The 16,628-nt window shown below is 36.9% G+C and overlaps 1 protein-coding gene across 1 annotated transcript in view; it reads right to left on the reverse strand.

Moving 5' to 3' along the window:
• Positions 1-2,382: 2,382 nt before the first annotated feature.
• The window catches only part of LOC126811207 (sulfotransferase 1B1), an 88,581-nt gene continuing 74,335 nt past the window's right edge, over positions 2,383-16,628 (reverse strand). Inside the window, exon 6 of the mRNA XM_050536779.1 lies at positions 2,383-2,566. Within this exon, the coding sequence (XP_050392736.1) occupies positions 2,457-2,566 (110 nt within the window). The 3' untranslated portion in view covers positions 2,383-2,456. The remainder of the gene's footprint in view (positions 2,567-16,628) is intronic.

Consider the following 16,628-nt stretch of genomic DNA (forward strand, 5'->3'; position numbering starts at 1 on the left):
TAGTCAGGCCCGTTAGATGAGCACCTAAACTTCTGAAACTTTGTGTGATTATAGTTTGTACTAATATCTCCAACGTATATTAAAGCCATTCTTGTCCCATGCCGTCTAGATATTTTTTCGATTTTTTTAAAATCTGTGTTTTGGGTCAATCTATGTCAATTATCACCCAATGAATTAAACAGTAGGCTACCCACTTCGAGTTTGCTAAAATATGGTTTATATGCTTATTAGGGCTGAAAACGCTGATATTCCAAATGTTAGCTTGATCCGACTAACGATTCCAAAGATACGGTCCACCCGTATTTTCGAGCAAATAGAACCCGTTAGATGAGCGCCTACAATTCTGAAACTTTGTGTGATTATAGTTTGTACTAATGTCTCCAACGTATCTTAAAGCCATTCTTGTCCCATGCCGTCTAGATATTTTTCTGATTTTTTCAAATCTGTGTCAATTATCATATTTTCGAGCCGATTGAATTCGGTAGATGAGCAGCTAAAAATCTGAAACTTGGTGGAATTATAGTTTGTACTAATGTCTCTAACATATGTTAAAACCATTCTTGTTAAACCGTATCACTTCGATTTTGCTGAAATTTGGTTTATATGTATATTATGACTGAAAAAGTTGGTATTCCTAATTTTAGCGTGATCCGACAAACAGTTCCCTAGATACGGTCCACTCCATCGGCTGTGTTTGGTCTCGGTACGACATTATTAAGTCTCCTCTGAATTTCATCCCAAATATGTTCAATCGGGTTTAAGTCTGGACTAAGGGTTGGCCAGTGCATAACGTTGACAACGTTCTACTGTAGGAAGTCCCGAGTAACTCTGGCGGTGTGGGCACGGGCATATGTTAAAACCATTCTTGTTAAACCGTATCACTTCGATTTTGCTGAAATTTGGTTTATATGTATATTATGACTGAAAAAGTTGGTATTCCTAATTTTAGCGTGATCCGACAAACAGTTCCCTAGATACGGTCCACTCCATCGGCTGTGTTTGGTCTCGGTACGACATTATTAAGTCTCCTCTGAATTTCATCCCAAATATGTTCAATCGGGTTTAAGTCTGGACTAAGGGTTGGCCAGTGCATAACGTTGACAACGTTCTACTGTAGGAAGTCCCGAGTAACTCTGGCGGTGTGGGCACGGGCGTTGTCATGCTGGAAAACGCCGTTTCGATGACGTGCGAAATGTGGTATGACGTGGGGTCTGAGAGCTTGATCGATGTAGCGCACTGCTGTGATGCCACCACCTCTCCCTGGTCCAAGATTTTGGAACACCACAGGACCCACTCTCTGGTTCAGGCCGATTCCATCCCAAACCATTATGCTTGGACCTGCCCATGAGTCTCGTTCCATGACACATCGGTCAGAATAACTCTGGCCACGTCAACGCCATATTCTGGTCCTATCATCTGCAGTTGATACGCAATACCGACTCATCAGTGAACAGAACAGTTCTCCATTGCCTGTGTCGCCAGTTCTGGTGCTGTTGGGCAAACTGTAGGCGTTCACGTCGATGACGAGGGGTGAGGATCGGTCCAAGGTAAGGTCTACGGCAATGGATGTTCTCTCTGGTGAGACGTCGGCGCACTGTATCGGTACTGATGGGTCTTTCGTGTGTTCCCACTCTCTGACGTGCTGTCTCAAATGCCTGTGTGAAAGGATTCTGCGCGTGCTGTCGCACAACATGGCGGTCTTGTCGCCTTGTGGTAACCCTTGGTCTACCAGTTCGGGAGCGATCATCCGTGGTGTTGGTGGCCCGAAAGCATTGCTGAAGCCTGTAGATGGTCCGAACATTGACCTGGAAATGATTGGCAATGGCTTGGGTCGTGTTGCCAGCGTCGAGTCTTCCAAGAGCCTGGTTCCTCTGAGCTGTTGTGAGTCATGGCATGCTTCAGACGTTGTAGTGTAAATGATTCAACCAGGTATGGGGTGCATTTTATAGGGCTGGAACCAGGTATGGGGTGCATTTTATAGGGCTGGACCCAGTGAACATCACATGCAGCATGAGTTACATGAAAATCACGGAGAACACATTACCATCTCAGAAGTCAGGTTACGTTTTTGAGAACATTTTCTGGGTTCAATTCTGTGTTTGGGTTTGGGAAGGAGCCTTATTGCTCAGGTAAAGTTGAAGATGTGGTCACAAATATACAATAAAAACATTTGGCAAGTTTTATGCAATACATCTATTCAGAGTAACATACCAACCTGACGTATCTTTTGCTGCTAGCATATATTTTTTCCAGATTTTTTCGAGGAGGTTGATTTCCCAAATTTCTGAAAATTGACCCACTTGACATGGAACGACCCATATATTTTTAGCTCATACAATCCTTTTATATCAGAGATTCATGTTCTAAATGTAATAAAACAACAATCATTAAAAAATTTATTTAATAATTCAAACTAAATGTATCTCATTAAAGATTAGAAATTATAAACACCTATATCATTTGTCTTCAAAAACCAAAGATGAATTTCCTAGTTTAGTATCCACCATTTTATCAATGCTTTCAATCTGGTCAGTGGTTAATTCATTTTTCCAATCACCTATTATACCTGTTAATATAAAAAGTATAGGTAATATGTATAATTCCTTTACTAAGTGTCAATTTGTACCATTTGGTTGAATATAAATATTTAATTTGGTGTTTAATAGTCTCATACCCTAATCCAGATCACTCCAAAACAAACAGCCACTATCAAAGCCTTAAACTACTGAATTATTGAAGTAACAACTTTTTAAATTATGTTGAGTTACTAGTTAAGTAATCAATGTTCTACGGGTATACACAATAACTTTACTGAGGGGTAATTTGTTGTATGGCTTGCTATTTTTTTTTTCTTTAGAATCTTTATTCAAATAAACAGTACTAAAAATTACATAAAAAAAATAAAAATCAATCAAAATATCACAGTTTAGATTATATATATATAAATATTGCGTATGATACAAATGATTATAATAAGCAATATTTATAAAAACTTAAATGAGGGGATTGAATTATGGACACTAACAAAGGGGTTCGTCTTAAAGGTATTAATAAACTTATGCCTTTCTTGTATTTTAAGACAATTATGATAAATTATTTTAAGGTGGTCTTTCATGATTTTACTAAACAACAGGCAAATATCAGCATTATATGATTGGCTATTGAGAAGTTGTCTGCTTTTCATTATAGGCAGTCTTGCTACAGAGAACATTAAAATCAAGGAAGTGTTATTTTGTTTTCCTTTTGATCTAGGGAAGTCAAAAATCATCCTGGTTTCGAATTCATTAGTACTGTAGCCGGTATCTTTTAAAGATAGGTTCCCAGAAAGGTATTTATCGGGTGGTTATTTCCAATAAAAGTATGGCAATTTTGGTATACATGTGTATGGAAAGTAGAGATATCTAATCTTACTAGAAAAATACTGGATTCCCTGAAAAACACTCATGGAGCGTATACAGGACAAAAAAGTAAGGGTTCCCCTAATCGACAGCCCGACGATTAGGAATACCTGCACGCGAAGGTTGCACGCGAAGATTGAGCGCTTGGTGTACATGTTGATGATTTTTATGAAGAGTTAGACATACAACACTTTCTGAGGTAAAAATCACGGAAAAAGACGTGGGCAGTGGATAATCCGTATTTAATTAGCATTCGATATTTGTATATGCAATGAATTCTCCTCCGACTTCACCCCCGTTGCTATAGGTACCGAGAGATGTAAGTCACGTGACACAAACATGACTTCTTTTGACCGATTTTTATAGCAGGGTATTCCTTGGCAATTACAATGTTTTGAGAAGGAGTTGAAGCAAAATTATGATAAATTAATTAGTTTGAATATGTTTTTAGTCCAAATATATCATCAAATCACCCAGTTTGTACGCGGGAATGTATCTTTAAGTAATAGGTAAGATTATTGTTCAGAAAGGTTAGTAAAGGACTACAATTAGTATGGCATTTTAATAGACAATGTGCGAGATCTTCAAGGTCTTGTTTGCATAGGTTACACAGAGGACTCAGTATTTTACCTATTTTATACAATTTCGCATTAGTCCATATAATGTTATATATAATTTTATAATCATTATCTATCGACTCGTAGCCTTTCAAATTAAAAAAGACAGACGACCAGATTGTATCCCAATTCACAATAAAAGTAAAACCATCCAGTAAGTGATGCATGTTGGCATTTCATATAAGCTATTTCTCATTAATGATTATGCCACCTTACTTTTAGATTAATAATACCGATTATTTCCATACAATATTAGGTGGTTCTAGCAGATGTCCGTTCCCTTTATGGTGAGTTATGATATTAGTTCATTTATAGGGTATAGATTGCACAATATTCCAAAAATTCAGGACAAATTTATGCCTTTTATTGCGATCAAGACATGTATCAACAATATTACCTACTTGTTCTTCGGATAGAAAATATTATATGAAGGCGAGCATATATCAGAAATCTTTGTCATACCACACTGGATTTTTTTTTTTTTTTTTTTTTAAGAGGGATTTTACTATTGTAAAACAAAGACTGGTTCAATATACAGGGCGCCCCCCCCCCCTCAAAAAAAAACCCCAGAACCCATAAAATTTTTATTAAATCCTACCAAATTTCTTGATTTTATCCAATAGATTTCTTTCTTTTTATTTTAAAAAGGGACTTTACTATTGTAAAACAAAGATTGGTTCAATATACAGGGCGACCCCTCCCAAAAAACAGAACCCATAAAAATTTTATTAAATCCTACCAAATTTCTTGATTTTATACAATAGATTTCTTTTTTTTTTTAAAAAAGGGACTTTACTATTGTAAAACAAAGATTGGTTCAATATACAGGGCGAGCCCCCAAAAAACACCAGATCCCATCAATTTTTTATTAAATCCTACCAAATTTCTTGAAACTTGCTGGACTTAAACTTGAGTCTGTGTACGATCATTCCCCAAAGTTCAGTTATCTTGGTCGCTTTGCATAAAAGTCAGGTTTTTTCCAAAATATGCTCCAAATGGCCTCAGCGGCCCTGGAGGCAAACTTCGGGTTATCTGGTACATATTATACTTTCCAAGCAGGAATGTGTTCGAGTAATTGACAATTTTGTGCGATATATACAAGTTTGCCTCCAGCGCCGTGGAGATCATTTGGGGCATATTTTGGAAAGAACATGACTTTTATGCAAAGCAACCAAGATAACTGAAACTTTGGGTAATGATCGTACACAGACTGACACATCATTAAGTCCAGCATATGCTCGACTTTTGTGGGATTTTTTTTGGGGGGGGGGGGGGGTACCCTGTAGTATTTAGGTTATCACCTACATATACACATATACTAGTATTGTCAGATTTTCTTCTTAGATTTGCCCAAGCCGACAAAATGCCTTTACAAAAGGGAGGCAATTCATTTAATTTTGAATGGAGATTTTGGAGTATAAAACTGCTTAATTTTTATATCAAAAGCCCTTAAAATCTTCTACCTTAGGGCCGAGCAACTAACTCAATATGCGTGATACGTTTTCAAAGAACATAAACCCCTCAGTGTTCATCTGGAAATGGAGACCGGCGTACCAAGCTGTATTATAGGTGTTTGGATAAAACCAGACTTTTATTTTATAAAAATAACGTGTAGGTATAATTTACCTTTCGTTATCAAGTACAGCACATGAGTCATGCACTGTATAGACCTCTAAAGGAACGGCAGCGAAAAAATTGACCCAAAATCTTAAAAGGGTTACATGTCCAGATAAGTGGTTTTGACGTTCATATCCAAAAGCCTCACTATTTTGAGCTGAAATTTTGAGGCAAGGTAAATACACCATTGCTCTACATTTTGGCGCTTAAATTTCATACATACAGACTTTTATTTCTGATATTCTGTTAAAATCTGGATGGTCCCTTTAAATGCCCACACAATTTGAAGAAGTGGATTATGTAATTTTTCCATGTACACTCTAAATTTTATCCGGGTATTTACCTATCCAATACAGTGTAAAGGCACCCTTTTTGCATTTTATGTTCGGAATATTTTACCCGCTTTGTTTAAAATGCCCCATAACAGATCTTTTTTTAATTAGGGGTGTCTTACCATGCCATAAAAATTGGAACAGGGTGCTTTGAATGTGATTTTCAGCCCAGGTTGGGATACTAATAACGTGGATAGAATTAGGGAATTGATAAGAACAGCTTTCCCTTTTGTAGACAAGGTGGTCATGCAGCGTTGTGTCATCAGCGTGTTGAAGTATAAAGGAAGTAAATTTGGATCCCAGAAATGGAATCCCAAGCACCCTTGTATTTAATTTGAGCAATCTATTTAAAAGTTCCACAGAGAGGACATATGAAAGGGCAGATTCACGGACACCCTTGGAACCGATCTATTAACAGAGCAAAATAGAGATAGATGCCCGTTTGTTTTGACACAGCTTTGTATTTTGTTATAAAGTATTTAAATGTTCCCAATGAAGGTGTCACCAAATCCATATCTTTATAATAATTGGATCAAATAATTGTGGTTCACCCAGTCAAAGGTATGGAAGCCTATAACTACCATTCATAATTTCTACTTTTCGCCCCTTCAAAACAGGAAAGTCGAAAAGTAGAACTTACGACAAAATGTGAGGCGACAGCACGCTATACAAGCCAAAATCCACCCGAAAATAAGAAATAATACACTGCGATAATAGCATTTTGGTTTGTGTACCGTCTTGTCGACTTAGTTATATTTTTGTATTTATTGATGTCAGTAAGAAACGCCAACACGCATACCAAGCCATAATGGAAATTGAAAAGTAGAAATTAGGAAATAAACACATGCAATATTGGCGACCTATCATGATGGCTTATTGTAGTACTGTCGACTTTTTCGAGTTTCGCCTTGGAAGTCGTTGTAGTCTCTACATTCCTGGGCACATCTGAATACATGCAATTCGCGTTAACAAAATAGTCTGTATGATAAAGTCTAGTATTGATGGCGTTATCAGCGACCTATGATTTTGGCTTGCTGTCGTGCTGTCGACTTTTCGGGTGAACACTCTTTCGTAGTCACGCAAATGTGACAGGAAATATCAAAGGAAATAATTTGAACGACTGGAGGCAGACCACATTGACTAGCACATAAATGTTAAAACACGTTTTCCTGCTATTCCAGACAATGAGTTTAAAGTAGAACAATATAGCCTTATTTATATCGCTACCTTTGACAACCTGATTTTCACCCATAACGCCATTAATCCCCCACCCCCACATATTCAAAAAGTGAAGAATTTTTCTATATATACCCCCGCCCCAACACACACACATCATATTTATATCTTAGATTGGCTCCCACAGCAGGATTTCCTTTTATTTAGATTGGCCCCAAGACAAGATTTTTTATTCAGATTGGTATCACAGCAGGATTTTCTTCATCGGCCACAACAACAGGATTTTCTTTAGGTTATCCCTCACGGCAGGGCATTTGCTCAGATTACCCCCCAGTGTGATTTTTCTGTAGATTAGCGCTCAAAGCGCGATTTTGTAATGATTGCATGGTCCCGTCTATTTATATTTTTATAATAATATTAGTATTTCTATGGACCCAATGATTTTATATAGATTGCCCCCTCACAGCTGCATTTTTATTTGGCGCTCCCACAACAGGAGTTTTCTTTAGATTATCCATCACATCGGGAGTTTTGTTCAGTTTGGCTTTCACAGCAAGATTTGCTGTGAAAGATTTTTCTTAAGATTGGTGCCCACACCATTATTCTCATAAAACATGCCCTTGAAATCTAAGAACCCCGACCATCAGAGACAAGTTGAACAGGTTTGGCCTTTAAAAGTAGTAAATCTGATGTATGAATGTTTGGCCCAGCAGAATTTTTTGTGAGAATAGCCATCAAAGCAGAATTTGAATTCAGATTGGTTCCCACAGCAGGAATTGTGGTTAGATTACTCATCAGAGCAAGATTTTTCATTAGATTATCCATCATATCAGGAATTTTCCATCACAGCAGAATTATTCAGCAGAATAGCCACCAAAGCACAGCAGAATTTTCTATAGATTGGTCCCAACAGTAGGGATTATTCATCAGAGCATAAATTCTTCTTTAGATTATTCATCAGAGCAGGAATTTTTGTTAGACTATCGTTTAAAGCAGAATTTTTCGTCAAAATAGCCACCACAGCAGACTGGTCCTCACAGTAGAATTTTCTATCGATTGGTCCCAACCAGGGCTCACACTGTCGGTCACCAAAGTTGCAATTTGTGATAAAAATATGCAAGTGGTGATTAAAATTTGATTTTGGCGATAATGTTTTGCGGTACTGGCGATTCTTTTTGGGAATTGGCGGAAAAAAATCTTCAAATTCTAATTGTATTTATCCTGGATTAACCATTATTAAATGTCAATCACATGGCGGGATACTTTAAATTAATCAACTGGCTGATAATCCGGATCCCGTCAATGAAGGGAGGGAAATTCGGTTTAACGTCCACTCGACACAAACTAGGTCATTTCGGGACTAACATATGGTTTAATTTTATTTCAATAATTCGCTTGCGCGTAGGGGTCTTTAGCAGTGGGAGGTAACCGGAGAAAACCCACGAGGTTGGACAGGCGACCCTACTCCTTGTCACGTACAACCGGAGATTCGAAACCATGCCAGTTGACTAAATGACAGGCCTTATGATACAGCACACATATGCTAACCATTCGGCCATCCACCCCCCCCCCCCTCGCGTCAATGAGTAATACTAATCAGTTGTCTTGGATTAATGATTAGTTGATTGATAATTGCCAATGATATATATAAAGCCTATCTAAAGTCATCATTTACTCCTAATGATTAAACCAAGCGGTGATTATTTGATGTTTCGTCTTAAAAAGAATGGTAATACATGTAATCAAAATGGCCGACAGTTCCTTTTGAAGAGAATTAATTATTTTGATAGCTGAATTCCGTTTACAGTGGTTTCATATACGGCATGTAAAATATACAAGCATGCATATTGGATATCATTATTTCAAATTATATTATTACCACTGGTCGAAAACGAAAGAACGAATTGAAAAGTGATGATTTTTGAGCGAGAAAACAGTTCGCCATATTACCGTCGCCAAACAAAATGCTCTAAAAGTTAACGACGGGTGGAATTGTAAGCATCTCTTACAAATATAATTGAAATTTATATCATTCTATCTGGGATTCTGATATCTCTACGGTACCTGAAAATAACAATTTGCCCCATTGTACACGCAACACATACATTTATAGAAAATTAATTGGCAATCCCTGGATGAGATTTGACATGTAAATACTTAAAATACTGAAAATATATTATGCAGACTTGTAATAATATTGCTATAATTTTTGCTCTTGAAATTAATGATGGCGGTATATTTCATTAATTAATATCTTTGGCAAGTTGGTAGATTCCCACATATGTGGAATTGTACTAAATCAACTTAGTCTGTAATTGACATATTGTTACATAAAAAGAGCTATTTAACCAAAACAGGTGTCTATAAAATACCCCGAGATTACACGTGAGTGGAATTATTCTAATTGCATCATTTAGCTTAAAGTAGCCAATCATATCGTTAATTGCACAGGTTCAGGGCCATGAACACGCTTATTTATGGATTCCAGAGAGGTTCCATCTGAGTTCCTAGACAGCCGGGAGGCTGGCTAGGGTTGAGAAATAGTTTTAGCTAGCTAGTATTGTTATATATTATGCTTGTATCCATATATGTATTCGGCTATGCGAACTGTTGCATTGTTATTCCTGGTAAGACAAACGTCTTAAGAAAACCATTAAGAAGTAAATACACAACGTGAAGCAGAAGTAAAGACAGCTAGAGACTAATTCTAGACGATCACAAGGCTCCAGAAAAATGTATGGGTCGTATGTAGGATGTGGCGACCAGTTCCCCTAATCCACTCTCCACGTCAGACAAAAGACCTACGGTGCTACATATTCGATTTGGTGCCGTAACGCAGTTTCGATCTTTAGGGTAAGCAGCAAATTTAGAAGAAGAATACATATTCTATTTGGTGCCGTGCTGAAGTTTCGACCTTTGGGGTAAGAAGTCACTTTAGAAGAAGAATACATATTTGATTTGGAAGACGTTAAGAAGAAAAAAAGATCTGTACAATTCAGCAACAGAGGAAAATTTTTGGTGGAAATAGTCGCAAAAGTCGGTAAATACATTTTGTTTGGTAAATTAAATGTGTTAAATTTGTTTACAGACCAAATAATATTAATTTAAAGTTAAAATCTGATTAGAATCTAAATATTTAAAATTTAACTGTAGGAAATACATTATAGCCATTCATAAGTTTTGATAGAAAGGTTTAGTAAACATATAATATCATGAGTTAGGTATGCATATTATCGGGTTAACATGACCTGTAGTAAATTTGAGTAAAGTTAAAGAGAAAGTTTAGGGAGTAGGTTTTAAAAAAAAATGTTTTGATATAACTAGTAGGAATAATAATGATAAATGATAAAGAAACGGAATAGGGAATAAAATAAGGAACTAATGTTGTCTCCGGATCGCAGTAGAAAGACGGCAGATCTAAGGATGAAGTTGTGAGTGATAAACTCTAGTTTCCTAGTTGGCCGTGGTTTCTACTGAGATTCGTTAATTTTTGTTTTTGTGTTGTTTCGTATATGTGTGTTCAGCTATATAATTTTGAGGCCCTTAGTCCAGGCCTTAGAGTTGTTGTAATTTAACTTTTGATTAAAAAGTTTGGTTATGAAAGAAAAAATCCCATATAATTAAAAATAGGGATGTAGGTTATAGTTTTCCTGGGGAAAAACTAAAAATTAACGGCTCGTTAAATTGTGAGATTATCGCAAAGTCATTAATACGAGTTTAATATGAGGTTAAAGTAAGAATACGACACTTTTTAGAAAAGTGGAGGTATATTTTGTCCGTATATGATTTTGTGTAATTAAATTTTGCTTTAGAAACGTAATATAAACGTTTAATATATTTTCGCTAATTGCTATATTGTATTCATTTATTAAATGTTGCTTTAAATTGTTAACAAAAGATGATTAGAATGTGTAATTTGACATTAGGTCGGATTATTATAAACAATAGGTTCTAACACTGTGTTAAATTTGACTGTGTAAAAGTCACAATATATAGGATAAAATGGGATGTCATTCAGATAGTGGCCATTTCTGTGTGTCATCCTGGCTAATGTAATAATAAAGAGAATGTTTATATAATGTGGAATGTGTTCTAGGTGAATGAAATCCCCCTCTCATCCTAGCGCCCGAAGGGCGTGATGGATGAGAAGGATTATATGAATATATAGCCTGAGGGCTCGAGGATTTATATTGCATATTTCTCATTGTTCTTTCAAACCATGCACAATCGCTCAAACTTTAAAGGCTAAAAAATAGCTCACCGAATCGGCGTGTATAAACACGTGACCACGCTCTATATAAACGATCACAACACTTTCAGTATTGTCTTTTTAAAGATTTGTTGACAGCCGAATATATTTCTCATTGTTCGTTCAAACCATGCACAATCGCTCAAACTTTAAAGGCTAAAAAATAGCTCACCGAATCGGCGTGTATAAACACGTGACCACGCTCTATATAAACGATCACAACACTTTCAGTATTGTCTTTTTAAAGATTTGTTGACAGCCGAATATAGCACAGGGAGGGCTCAAGGGAGGGAAGATAAATCCTCGAGCCCTCGGGCTATATATTCATATAATCCTTACCATCCATCACGCCCGAAGGGCGCTAGGATGAGAGGGGGATTATATTCCATATATGCCCTTCGGGCATCTCAGATTTATATTGCATAGTTTAAAGGGTTGTCAACAAAGGAAATAACAACTAAAACAAATTAGTAGTTCATTTATTATTTATTCCGCAGCCAGCATACAGAATTCTCAAAGATAAATTTTGCAATGGATACAGCGTACCCAAATAATTTACTAATATTGAAGCATTCCAAGTAAACAGATATTTATGGAGTTACAGAGAATCAAATAATGTTTTTTACCCTATAAGGAAATTGTTAGACATATCTCCTAAGAAATTTATAAAACTACAGATGGATGAAATGAATTAATTTGTTGTCCACAACACCAAAAATTTCATCTTCTCCAGCTAGGCCAATGCATACTGTTCGTAGTAGATGGCCGCCAAGAATTAAGGATGATATTAGCAGATTGCTTTGATATTCCTCTATTATAGAAGGATTGCCAGGTATCCTGCATCCTGTTAGATATAGATTTTTCCCTCTAAGAGAATGTAAAGCACCATTGTGGCTTAAACGTAAAAAGGTTCTTGCGAACCGGTAACCGAACTGGGTCGGCTGTGAGCATTGATAGTAAAATTGGATACCATACAGGAGTTGACCAGCCTGGAATGATTATGGCTGCTTGATCTACTGTTTTGAAATACCTTTTCCAGAACCATTGATACATATATAGAAAAAGCATTGCATGCTAGAAAAAAAGGTCTGGATGTCAAGAAACATTTTTCTAAATGTCTATTAAGTCTGGAAGCAAACAGATCAACATCATGTATGAAAAAATGATTACAAATCTTTTATTAAGATATACTCGTTTAGCTTAATTCCGTTGAACTAGAAAATATTCTAGACAAAATGTCAATCACTACATTAGATTTACCAACAACATGTTTGGCTGACAAAAAGATTCCTTTTTTCAAAGATCAAAGCCCAACTTCTTTAGACAATTCAAAATGATTACCAATATAACCACCCTGATTATTTATATAAGTAATACAAAAGTATTATCAGCCTGGATACAAATGTGTATAAAAAACAAATATGACCACAGACAGATCATTGAATATTACTCAAACTCCTAAATAATTTATATAGTTTCCTTGCTCTTAAAGATTTCAACGGCCATTGCTTTGGAATTTACCCTGCGGGCACCCCATCTATATGGGAAAGCATCTGATGTTATGAACCATTTATACATGTATACTAGGTGGATGAATATAAAACCCATTATATATAAACCTTAGATATCCACCATTCTATTTCCAAAAACATTGCCTGAATATGAATGATATCATTATCACAGCTGAATAATGGATAAATATAATGCAAGTATAATAGCAGTTCTACTAAAGGAACACTGACCAATAAATGATGGCTCATATGAATTAATGAATTTGAACTAAACAAAATTTCCTCAGCTATTATTTATTTTAGAAACTCTCTCATATGTCAACAAGCTTGATAACTTTCTGTATTAATTATGAAGCCTAAAATACTTAAAAGCCTGTACATAGCAGATAAAGAATCATCTATAAAGTATGTACATATAATGTTCTGTTTCCTGAGCCAAGCAAACAAAGGTTTGAGAATTTTTGTAAAGATACATGTATGTGTAACTGAAGAAAGACCAAAAGGTAAACATGTAAACACATAAACTTGATCTCGCCATTTGAAACGTAGATATACTATTAAAAAAAAGTGGGGGATATTTGATTTTGGGGGCATAATACTAAAATATGCAAATGACTACGAAAAAAGTCACTATAGAACCTAACAGAAGAAACATTTCCAGTTACATGTGACGCCCAAACGCACCAATAGCTACCGCATGGAATGCAGGTGATGCTTGGGATCATCATGGGGGTCCAACCCAAGATTTGCACGACTCTGACTTTGAATGTTACAGTCATTGTGGCATTGAATTCCAGGGTGGAAACATCAGTTTAATTGTTTTAGTGACCAGAAAACAAATTTTGATATGCGTCGGCTTACCAAAAATGAAAGGTTACGTGCCCTTGGCATGCTACAGATCGGCACAACACAGGCGGTTGTGGCGCGGACGATGAATGTTTCTCAGTCTGTCATAAGCAGGCTATGGTCCAGATACCGTGATACACAATCTGTACAGGACAGACCACGCTCAGGTCGACCAAGGGCGACAACAGGATCGATTTATCCGTACCTTGGCCTTGAGAAATCGTGTCATCACAGCAAATCAGATCAGCGCTCATCTTCAAACAGACACTGGTGTGAGAGTGAGTGGCCAGACGATTCGGAATCGACTGCATAGGGGTCACCTTCGCGCCCGACGTCCTCGCGTGATCCCTTGTTTGAGAGATCATCACATTCAGGCAAGACGTCGTTGGTGTAGGGATCGTCAACACTGGGATAATCGACGCTGGAGCAATGTGATGTTTTCAGATGAGTCAAGGTTCACTGTTGATTTTTTGGACAGACGTAGGAGGGTGTGGCGCCGTCGAAACGAGCGCTTCCAAGACGTTAACGTCATCAGACATGATCGATTTGGGGGTGGTTCTGTTATGGTGTGGGGAGGCATCACTGTTGCTGGAAGAACGGCTTTACATGTTGTTGCAGGGCGTGTTACAGGCCAGTACTACCGGGACAACATCTTGGCAGTCCATGTTGTGCCGTTCGCACGACGTCATGGCCGCCGTTTCATCTTCCAGGATGACAACGCAAGATGTCACAGGGCCAGGATCGTTACAGGTTACCTCCAACAACAGAACATCACCACATTACCTTGGCCAGCACTGAGTCCCGACCTCTCCCCCATCGAGCATGTCTGGGACATGCTTGGACAGAGGTTACGTCAACCTCAACAACGTCCTGCCAATGTCCAAGAACTTGCTGCTGCGTTGCAACAGGAATGGGACAATCTGGACCAAAATGACCTTAGACGGCTCATTAGGAGTATGCCACGTCGGATCAATGCTTGTTTGGCAAACAGAGGAGGATTTACCCGTTACTGACTTGGTTGTGATGCTGTGGTAACTTTGCTGTTTGACCCCGGGTATCATTTTACCCTTATAATGGTCAGTCTGTGCCTTACTTAGTCTAACGATCATTTGGAATAAATCGATGAATGTGAACTTCATTTCATTTTGTCATTTGTTTCTTCGTCAGTTTCATTAGGTGACTTTAATAACACTTAAAAATCAAATATCCCCTACTTTTTTTGAATAGTATATATTCGATGATCAAGACAAACAGGAATCGAAAAATAAGTCTCTTTAATATCAATGGATGTTAAAAAAATCATTCCGTTTAATAGCCTTAGGGCAATTGCCAGTGTTTCCTGCTTAAACAGTTTTTTTTTTTTTTTAATAATAATAATAATAATATAACTGTATGCTGATGATACAGAATTGATGGCTTTCTTAAATATCATTTAAATGACTTCCTCATCCATTAAAGACATCTGTTTATGATTAAAAGGCAGGCTATTTGGAATGAGTTGAATTAAAGTCAATCTTATAACCACTAACAATATTCACTGATCTGAGGTAATAGTGGCCCAGTAATATATAAATTTGTCCAGCATAAAATATTTATTACTTTCCAATGTCTAGTGGTAGTTTTGGCGAGGTAATGTGCCTCTCGCCCTGCTCCAGTTGGAGATGACAGCCATTGAAGGGCCTGACGGAACAATCCAGCCGGACAAAGTGTCAACAACAGGCCTTGTTGTTAAAATTATTGGGTGCTACCTTTTGCTGCGATATTTCCCAAGAAATAATCTATGCTTCAGAGACAACTCTAAATGGGCCTTTCCTAAGGTTATGATAGAATCTACAATAGAGGACTACCTCAGGGTCAAAATTTTTATTTAAAAGAGGTATCAGAGGGCATAAACCCAGACATAACAGTTTTAGAACCTCCTGAAGATAACAATCCTGAGCCGCTTAGGGCAGGGCATGACAAATATCCTGGTCCAACAAAGGTGGCAACAATCTCTTGCATTTAACTGATAGAGGATAGTAGAATGTCAATTACTTTTTCTCGACTCTTTTTATTGGTATCTTGGTTGATCACAGAATCATTAAAGACATCATCACCCTAAAAGATTTTGGGGATGTCAAACTTAGTTTCTTGTGTTTACTCCATGAATTCATCATACAAACTTTGAGGATCCATGATATCTAAACCTGATCCATTATTAGTTACCGGTACTTAAAATGTTATTGTATACTTTTTATCTTCATGATGTACTGATACCGCATCTTCAAAACCATGTCATGCAGGTCTATTAGCCGACCTAACAGACTGATGAACATCAATTACCATCAAGACTTTGATTTTAAGATGGATTGTTATATTAAATTAGTGAAGATTGGACATCAAGGAAACCTAGTTTTGAAGAAACTCAAATTCATTTTTATCTACTAAAATGCCACCACCTGAAAATATTACTTGCATTATGATTTAAGCCTATAGCAGTGGCTGTTGTAAACATCCGGTTTATTCTCGATTGTCCCACTCATGGGGAATATATTATAATCTCTTGTCTAAAAAAGCCGTATAATAATTACGACATTTAAATCTAGCAAGTTTGCGGTTACATTATGATCATTTAAAAGATCTGCCTCGCAGAATCCCTAAAAATCGCTTTCCTCCATATAAAGAGTGAAATTTAAAGTCAACACTTCGTGATGATCGCGACTAAAAACAAACAAAAAAACCGGTGAATCAGCGATTCTACCTCATACCTGTCGATGAAAACGAAGGTAGATAATATAAATGGACCTAAAAATACAGGTCCATGATAAACCATAAATGATCAACACACATTGAACAAAATGGAAAGAAAATTTAAGAACATGATAACAGCGTTATCACGAACA

The sequence above is a fragment of the Patella vulgata genome, chromosome 2 (genome assembly GCF_932274485.2).
Source record: "Patella vulgata chromosome 2, xgPatVulg1.2, whole genome shotgun sequence".
Taxonomy (NCBI): Eukaryota; Metazoa; Mollusca; class Gastropoda; family Patellidae; genus Patella; species Patella vulgata.